Genomic DNA, 9,010 nt, shown 5'->3' on the forward strand with positions numbered 1-9,010 from the left:
AGTAGTCCTGGTCTAGCATGAGGGACTCGGGTTTGGGTGAAGAGCTATCCACTGGGCAGTGGTCCTGAGCTGTTGCAGTGAACACCTCCCCACACACACACCAGGGGGAGCTGGGTTCTTCACGAAGTCAGCACATTTATTGATGTTTTTCAAGTTGCTTAGGTCCAGTAGGCAGCTTAGTCTCATTTCTTGTGGGGGAAGGAGGCCCAGCCGAGGCAGTACACACAGTAGACAGTGCCTAGGAAAAGAATATGGGAAATAATGAATGAGACTCTTAATGGCCTCCTGGGTGCCCCCCACCTTTGGCCATAGGGGATAACTGCTCTGAACAAACTTTTAAAAAAGATTTTATTTATTTATTAATGAGAAACATAGGAGGAGAGTGAAAGAGCCAGACATCACTCTGGTACATGTGCTGCCGGGGACTGAACTCAGGACCTCATGCTTGAGAGACTGATGCTTTATCTACTGCGCCACCTCCCGGACCACCAAACTTTTTCTTTTTTAAGTTAATTTTCTTTTTTATTATTATTTTTTTGCCTCCAGGGTTATTGCTGGGGCTCAGTGCCTGCACCATGAATCCACTGCTCCTAGAGACCATTTCCCCCCCTTTTGTTGCCCTTGTAGCCTTGTAGTTGTTGTTGTTGATGTCGTTCGTTGTTGGATAGGACAGAGAGAAATGGAGAGAGGAAGGGAAGACAGAGAGGGGAAGAGAAAGACACCTTAGACCTGCTTAAGCACCTGTGAAGCGACTCCCTTACAGGTGGAGATCCAGGGTTTGAACCCGGATACTAACGCAAGTCCTTGCGCTTTGCGCCATGTGTGCTCAACCAGCTGCGCTACTGCCCGACCCCCAATTTTCATTATTTTTAAATTTATGATTAATAGTAGGTTACAAGATGGTAAGGCTACAGTGTACAGTTCCTTATTTTAATGGAGCACAGCTCAGCTCAATTGCTGTGTGTGGGTGATACTGGGGATTGAACCTGGGACCTTTGGTCCCTCATATATGAAAGGCTTTTTGCGTTAAACACAACACTATCTCCCCAGCCCTAAATAATCTTTATATAAAGAAAGAAAGGGGGGAGGCTGGACGGTAGCGCAGTGGGATAAGCGCACATGGTGCAAAGTGCAAGGACTGGCCCAGCTCCCCACCTGCAGGGGAGAACACCACTTACGAAGTTTTCTTCCTGCAGGTGGGGAACAGGGACTTGAACCTGGGTCCTTGCACACTGTAACATTAGCCCTTACCCAGGTTCGCTACCACCTAGTCCTTTCCTGACCTTTATCTAGGCCAGTCTTGGAACTTCCTCCCCAGTTCTAGCCTGACATCCAGATCTGACACTAGCTCAGCCTGCCTCCTGGGACAGAAGCCCAAGCCTATATGGCAGCCCGGATTTACATCACGGTCCTCAAACCTGGACAGCTCCGAAGCCAGTCTCCTCCCTAGCTAGACCCCAGCCCAGAGTGCCCGGGAGCGGGCCCTCACTCACCTCCGGTAACCAGAGCCATCGTCAGTCGGTACAGGAGGCTGTCGAATACCCCGCCCTTCAAGTGCACCGGGAGGTCATTGTCAGCCTAGGAGTTGGGGAGGCCGGGTGAGTAGGGGTGCTACCACTGCCAAGCTGCGGGTATCCCCGGCCTCCCCCGGCCCCCAGGGCCCTCCCTTCGCCCCGCCCACCTGGAAGAGTTTCTGTTTCTCAGGCACTCGGTTCTTCAAGTGTTTCCGGGCGGTAGAGCTGAAGGAGCGCACCAGCGCCTGGGAGACCTGGGGCAGGGGGGCGGGGGGTGTATTAGGGGCTCCAGGAGCGACGTCCCGATGGGAGTCTGTTCAACCCCTGGGAGCGGATCAGAGGGAAGAGCACCCCAATTGCCAGCAAGAGTGGGGGGGGCTGTCAAGAAAAGGCCCAGAAGCGGGGGACTATCTTGAAGGTTAGCAGGTGTCCGGGAGGTCCTGGGAGGGGAAACGCACACACTGCGGGCCCACGTCCATAAAGATTTTATTGGGGGGTAGGGAAAGGGGTTCCCTGAATTAACGGGAAGAGATTAGGTCCCGGAAAAGTCTGTGGGAAGCGGGGGTGGGGGGGATTGTTGTCCAGGCCTCCTGACAAGCTTATGGGTAGGAGAAGGGCATTAGAGCCCCCGTGCCTGGATACAACTTTAGGAAGAAGCTAAGTTCAAGCCCGGGGGTCGGGCCGTGCTAGGGCACCCCGCTGGATCAGGCCATTTAGGAAAGCGACATGATCCCGGCTTAAGGAAAGGGAATCTCGTTTGGGGACGAAGGTTTCCAGGACGGGGATCCCTCCCACCCCCTGGGGGCCCTCACCCGTAGAACCCTCATTCTGCGTCCTCTCCGGCGGGTGTCACCTGCCCTCTCCGCCCAAGGACAGACAGCGACCTGCCCAGAGCCCCAGGCCACGCCCTCAGCGCAGCGGTGGGGGGCTGGGGAGGGAGACAGTCCTGCGGGAGCTGGGCGGGGAGCCAGCTCGGCCAATAGGAGCACGAAGAGACGCACCAACCGCGTACCTTGCCAGGTGATTGGATCGCCTATCTGTCATTCATCCAGGCTTTTTTTTTTTTTTTTTTTTAATTCTCCCAGAGCACAGTTCAGGTTTATAGTGGTACCAGGGATTAAACCTGGGACCTGGGAATCTCTGGCGTGGAAACCTGGCTTTTTCCAGATAGCATGAGTGAGACAGAGGAAGATACCACAGCGCTGAAGCCTCTCCCAGGGTGGTGGGGGCTGGACTCAAACCTGGTGACACCTGGAAAAACAGGTACTCTCCCTGGTGAGCAATTTTGCACCACACTGCTCAGCTCTGAGTGATAATGCCCTTGGTGCCACTGGTATGAAAGTTTTTTTTTTTTTTTTTTTTTTTGCCTCCAGGGTCATCGCTGGGGTTCGGTGCCTGCACTACAAATCCACTGCTCCTGGCAGGTATTTTTTCCGTTTTTTTTGCCCTTGTTTATCGTTGTTGTTATTGTTGTTGCTATTGTTGTCCTTGTTGTTGGATAGGACAGGGAGAAATTGAGAGAGGATGGGAAGACAGAGGGGGAGAGAAAGACAGACACCTACAGACCTGCTTCACCGCTTGTGAAGTGACTCCCTACAGGTGGGGAGCCAGCTGGGGGCTCGAACCCTGATCCTTAATGCCAGTCCTTTGCGCCATGTGCTCTTAACCTGCCGCGCTACCGCCTGACCCCCCCCCCCCGTTATGAAAGGTTTTTTTTTTTTCATATTTCTTTATTTATTTGCTAACATGAGAATTAGGACCAGAGCATCAGTCTGGTATGTGCAATGACAGGGATCGAACTCAGAAATTTATGTTCTTAGGCAGGGCTACAGGTGTCTCTTTCCCTCTCTCTTCTTCCCTTCTTAATTTCTTTTTTTTTATTTAAGAATTTATTTATTTATTAATGAGAAACATAGAAGGAGAGAGAAAGAACCAGGCATCACCCTGGTACATATGCCTCTGGGGATTGAATTCAGGACCTTATGCTTGAGAGTCCGATGCTTTATCCACTGTGCCACCTCCCGGACCACTCCCCTCTCAATTTCTTTCTGTCCTATCCTATTAAAAATTTTTTTTGGGGGGGAGTCGGGCGGTAGTGCAGTGGGTTAAGCGCAAGTGGCGCGAAGTGTAAGGACCGGCTGAAGGATCTGGGTTCAAGCCCTTGGTTCCCCACTGCTTTGTTCTTGGCCTGAATCAACAGTCTGTGGGCTTTTCTGGATAGAAGACCATGGGGTCAGGGGAGCTAGCTTAATGGTTATGGAAACAGCTTTCATGCCTGAGGGCTCAAGGTTTCAGGTTGAACCCCCCAGCTCTCCAGCATAAGTCTGAGCTGAGCAGTGCTCTGCTCTCACTCTGATACATGTCACTATCTAAGTATTTCCACATATTATTTTTTAATTTTACCAGAGCCTTGCTGCTCCCTGGGACATGGAGTTGCAGGAACCTCAGAGCTTGAAGTAAGAGAGTCTCTTTGCATCACCATCATGATATCAATCCCTGTTTATCTCACTCTCTCTGCATCTTTAAGGATCTCTAGCTCTCATTACTAAACGTAACCATAAAATTAAATATGATGAAGTCCTGAGTAAAGAGGAGAGCTTGAGCAGAAGTGACGGCCCTGCTGTGATCTACTTTCTCCTCTTTATGCCTACCTCTCATGACTAGAAATATTTAACAAGGAAGGTAAAGGGAGTCGGTGTGGTAGCGCAGCTTGTTAAGTGCAGGTGGTGCAAAGCTCAAGGACTGTAGGAAGGATCCCAGTCCAACCCCTGGCTCCCCACCTGCAGGGGAGTCACTTCACAGGAGTTGAAGCAGGTCTGCAGGCGTCTGTCTTTCTCTCCTCCTCTGTCTTCCCTTCCTCTCTCCATTTCTCTCTGTCCTATCTAACAATGAAGACATCAACAACAACAATAATAACTACAATAACAACAAAAAAGGGCAACAAAAGGAAAAATAAATATATATATTAAAAAAGTAATGTAAAGTCAAAAATATATATATATATTTTTAAAGTCAAAAATATTTTAAAAAGTAGTCCTGGGCTGGGAGACAGCTTAGTAGTTTGCATTATTCTCTCTGTATCTCTCTCTCTGTGTGTGTGTATTTATGTCAATAGATAAATATAATAATACAATAAAATACAAACATTTCAAAGAAGACCTTATGGCTTGGGAGGCGGTGAAGTGGACAAGCACAGGATAGTAAAATAGAATCTTACAATGATGAAAACAACAAGGACAAAAAAGGAAAATAAATAAATAAAATCTTAAAAATAAATAAATAAAATAAAGTAAAAGCTTGGACTTAGTAGCTATTTTAGAAGTATTGGCAAAGACCTTTGTGTCTCTGTCTTCAAGAACCCAGATTCAAACCCCAGCATTAGCTATAGCTGAGCAGTGTTGTGGTGTTTCTCTGCATGTTTTTCTTTTTTAATTTATTTTTTATTTAAGAAAGGATATTAACAAAACCATAGGGTAGGAGGGGTACAACTCCACACAATTGCCACCACCCAATCTCCATATCCCACCCCCTCCCCTGATAGCTTTCCCATTCTCCATCCCTCTGGGAGCATGGACCCAGGGTCATTGTGGGTTGTAGAAGGTGGAAGGTCTGGCTTCTGTAATTGCTTCCCCGCTGAACATGGACGATGACTGGTCAGTCCATACTCCCAGTCTGCCCCTCTGTTTCCCTAGTAGGGTGAGTCACTGGGGAAGCGGAGTGCTTCAGTCCAGGGAAGCCTGGCTGGCATGCTGATGGCATCTGGAACCTGGTGGATGAAAAGAGAGTTAACATACAAAGCCAAACAAATTGTTGAGCAATCATAGACCCAAAGGTTGGAATAGTGGAGATGAAGTGTTGGGGGATACTCACTGCAAACTCTAGTGTACTTCTGCTTTCGGGTATATATTTTACACTAGTTTATGAATACGTGTGAACATATGCTCTCTCTCACAGAACCGGATCTATATCTAGGTTTTGGGACTTTGTTAGAAAGTGATCCACCTGGGATGGAATTAGAGAATACTATGAAAGGAAAGGTCTCACCTGAGTAATGAAGCTGAAGGGTTGTCATTCCACACCTGAAGTCTCTGGACACAGTCTGAGCTGAAGCATGTTGAGGTGGCAATTGTTGCGTTGATTAGGTTGTGATCAGCAGATGCAATATTATTTGATATGGATTGGGTGAGGCATGTGGGAAAGTGGGCCCTATCCTAAGGTTCCAGGACTGGGGGAAATATAGGCTCTATAGTGGAGATGTGAGGTTCCTGCTGTCTTAGGGTTCAAAAAGACAATGGATAGTTAATGTTATCACATTATTTGGTAAGTGGGTTAACTTTGAAAAGTCCTTTTGTTAGGGTTTGCTGTATAGTACCTAGTATCTTTTTTTAAAATATTTTTTTATATTTATTCCCTTTTGTTTCCCTTGTTGTTTTATTGTTGTAGTTATTATTGTTGTTATTCCTAGTATCTTGTATAGCTGTGCCACTGGTTGCTTCTGATCTACTTGGTTTAGGCTTTTGAGAGAGTCCGCATATCAAATACACAGCCTATATATTAAAAAGACTCAGTCTGTGTTTTAAAAACTTCGAGACATACAATTAATTTTCCCCCTCTCATATTAATTAACTAGTGATTTATATGACTAAACTTTACTAGGAGTGTACATAAACACCATTCCCACCACCAAAAGACTGTGTCCCATCCCACCCACCCACCCCCACCGGCCCAGGAAACCGCATGTCCACCCTCCGCCTCACCACAGGGTTTTTACTTTGGTGCCCTACTTTCAATTTAGTCAGATCCTGCTTTTAGTTTCCCTTTCAGATCTTCTTTCTCTACTTCTGTTGATGAGTGGGGTCATTCCATACTGATCTTATCTTTCTTAGCTCACTTAACATAATTCCTTCTAGCTCTGTCCAAGATGGGTCAGAGAAGGCGGGTTCGTTGTTCTTGTTAGCTGCATAGTCTCTGCGTGTTTTTCTCCCTGGATCTGTGTGAGGACAAGAAAATGAAGACACGAGACAGGGGGTGTAACACCTGGTTTAGCGCACATATTACATTGCACAAGGACCCAGATTCAAGCCCCCAGTCCCCACCTGCAGGGGGAAACTTTGTGAGTAGTGAAGCAGTTCTGCAGGTGTCTCTCTGTCTCTCTCCCTGTCTATCTCCTCTCTTCCTCTCAATTTATGGCTGTCTCTATCCAATAAATAAATAAAGATAATAAAAAAATTTAAAAAAAAGAAAGAGAAAAAAAGAAAATGAAGACACTATTCAGAGAAATAGGGGAGCGCTTGAAAGGGCTGGCTCTAGTTACTGGTAAGGTGCATTCTGCTCCGTGTCCACAAGGCGGCGACATAACAGAGCAGGTCCCCTGTTAGGCAGGCAGGCAGGCTTTGCTTCTTTAGACTACTTCTTGGACTGGACTAAGTGCTCATTTGGGCAGGGTGTCTGTAGTCTGTCCACAGGATCCGTTCTTGGAACCGTCCTTCCTGGGAGCTAGAGAGAGACAGGAGACAGGGTTCAATGGGCAGAGCACCAGGCTTGTGTGGCTGAGGCACCAGGTTCCCTGGCATGGTGGCGTGGCCACAGACACACAGGGGTCCCAGAACTCTGCCTTTGGCTCCCCTCTCTCTGTCCCGTGGGTCAGTTTTTTTCTGCCTCCGGCCCTTACAGGAAATAAGCAATTTGAGCACCTGTCCTATTGGTGACAAAAACCCAGTCTCAATCCCTAGATCACTATTTCCTTTTCTTTCTTTTTTTTCAATATTTATTTATTTATTCCCTTTTGTTGCCCTTGTTGTTTTATTGTTGTAGTTATTGTTGTTGTTGATGTCATCATTGTTGGATAGGACAGAGAGAAATGGAGAGAGGAGGGGAAGACAGAAAGGGGGAGAGAAAGAGAGACACCTGCAGACCTGCTTCACCGCCTGTGAAGTGACTCCCCTGCAGTTGGGGAGCTGGGGGCTTGAACTGGGATTCTTTTTTTTTTTTAATTTTTTTTATTGGGGAATTAATGTTTTACATTCAACAGTAAGTACAATAGTTTGTACATGCATAACATTCCCCAGTTTCCCAACCCCCACTAGGTCCTCTGAATCCTTCTTGGACCTGTATTCTCCCCACCCACCCACTCCCACCCCAGAGTCTTTAACTTTGGTGCGATACGCCAATTCCATTTCAGGTTCTACTTGTGTTTTCTTTTCTGATCTTGTTTTTCAACTTTGGCCTGAGAGTGAGATCATTCCATATTCATCCTTCAGTTTCTGACTTATTTCACTCAACATGATTTTTTCAAGGCCCATCCAAGATCGGCTGAAAACGGTGAAGTCACCATTTTTTACAGCTGAGTAGTATTCCATTGTGTATATATAGCACAACTTGCTCAGCCACTCATCAGTTGTTGGACACCTGGGTTGCTTCCAGGTTTTGGCTATTACAAATTGTGCTGCCAAAAAATAAAATGGATCTTAATGCAAAAAAAAAAAATTGTGCTGCCAAGAACATATGTGTACACAAATCTTTTTGGATGGATATGTTGGGTTCCTTAGGATATATCCCCAGGAGAGGAATTGCAGGATCACAGGGTAGGTCCATTTCTAGCCTTCTGAGAGTTCTCCAGACTGTTCTCCACAGAGGTTGGACCAATTGACATTCCCACCAGCAGTGTAGGAGGGTTCTTTTGACCCCACACCCTCTCCAGCATTTGCTGCTGTTACCTTTTCTGATGTATGACATTCTCACAGGAGTGAGGTGGTATCTCATTGTTGTCTTTATTTGCATTTCTCTGACAATCAGAGACTTGGAGCATTTTTTCACGTGTTTCTCGGCCTTTTGGATCTCTTCTGTGGTGAATATTCTGTCCATGTCCTCCCCCCATTTTTGGATGGGGTTATTTGTTTTCTTGTTGTTGAGTCTGGCAAACTCTTTATATATGTTGGTTATTAAGCTCTTGTCTGATGTAAAGATCTTCTCCCATTCTGTGAGGGGTCTCTTGGTTTGGGTAGTGGTTTCTTTTGCTGTGAAGAAGCTTTTTAATTTGATGTAGTCCCATAGGTTTATACTTTCCTTAGTCTTCTTTGTAATTGGATTCGTTTCATTGAAGATGTCTTTAAAATGTATGCGGAAAAGAGTTCTGCCAATATTTTCCTCTAAGTATCCGATAGTTTCTGGTCTAACATCCAAGTCCTTGATCCACTTGAATTTACTTTTGTATTTGGTGAAATACAGTGATTCAGTTTCATTCTTCCACATGTTTCAACCCATTGTTTCCAACACCATTTGTTGAAGAGACTCTGCTTTCCCCATTTAATAGTCTTAGCCCCTTTGTCAAAGATTAGATGTCCATAGGTGTGGGGCCTCATTTCTGGGCTCTCAATTCTATTCCACTGGTCAGTGTGTCTATTCATGTTCCAGTACCAAGCAGTTTTGATGACAGTGGTCCTATAATACAGTTTGAGATCTGGGAGTGTGATGCCTCCAATTCTGTTCTTTTTTCT

General features: G+C 46.2%; 1 protein-coding gene across 1 annotated transcript; it reads right to left on the reverse strand.

Annotated features, from left to right (window-relative positions):
* Positions 1-115: 115 nt before the first annotated feature.
* Positions 116-2,466, reverse strand: LOC103126052 (cytochrome c oxidase subunit 7A1, mitochondrial). Its single transcript, XM_007536915.3, has 4 exons — positions 2,327-2,466; positions 1,682-1,768; positions 1,494-1,578; positions 116-238 (listed from the first exon to the last, which is right to left on the reverse strand). The coding sequence occupies exons 1-4, from the start codon at positions 2,339-2,341 to the stop codon at positions 183-185; spliced, it is 243 nt and encodes an 80-aa protein (XP_007536977.1). The 5' UTR covers positions 2,342-2,466; the 3' UTR covers positions 116-182.
* Positions 2,467-9,010: the final 6,544 nt, after the last annotated feature.

Source organism: Erinaceus europaeus, chromosome 2 (assembly GCF_950295315.1).
Source record: "Erinaceus europaeus chromosome 2, mEriEur2.1, whole genome shotgun sequence".
NCBI lineage: Eukaryota > Metazoa > Chordata > Mammalia > Eulipotyphla > Erinaceidae > Erinaceus > Erinaceus europaeus.

Coding starts and splice junctions, on each gene's coding strand:
- LOC103126052 (XM_007536915.3), bottom strand. Junction 1,579..1,681: donor AGAAACAGAAACTCTTCCAG/GTGGGCGGGGCG, acceptor CCCAACTCCTAG/GCTGACAATGACCTCCCGGT. Junction 239..1,493: donor GATGGCTCTGGTTACCGGAG/GTGAGTGAGGGC, acceptor TTCTTTTCCTAG/GCACTGTCTACTGTGTGTAC.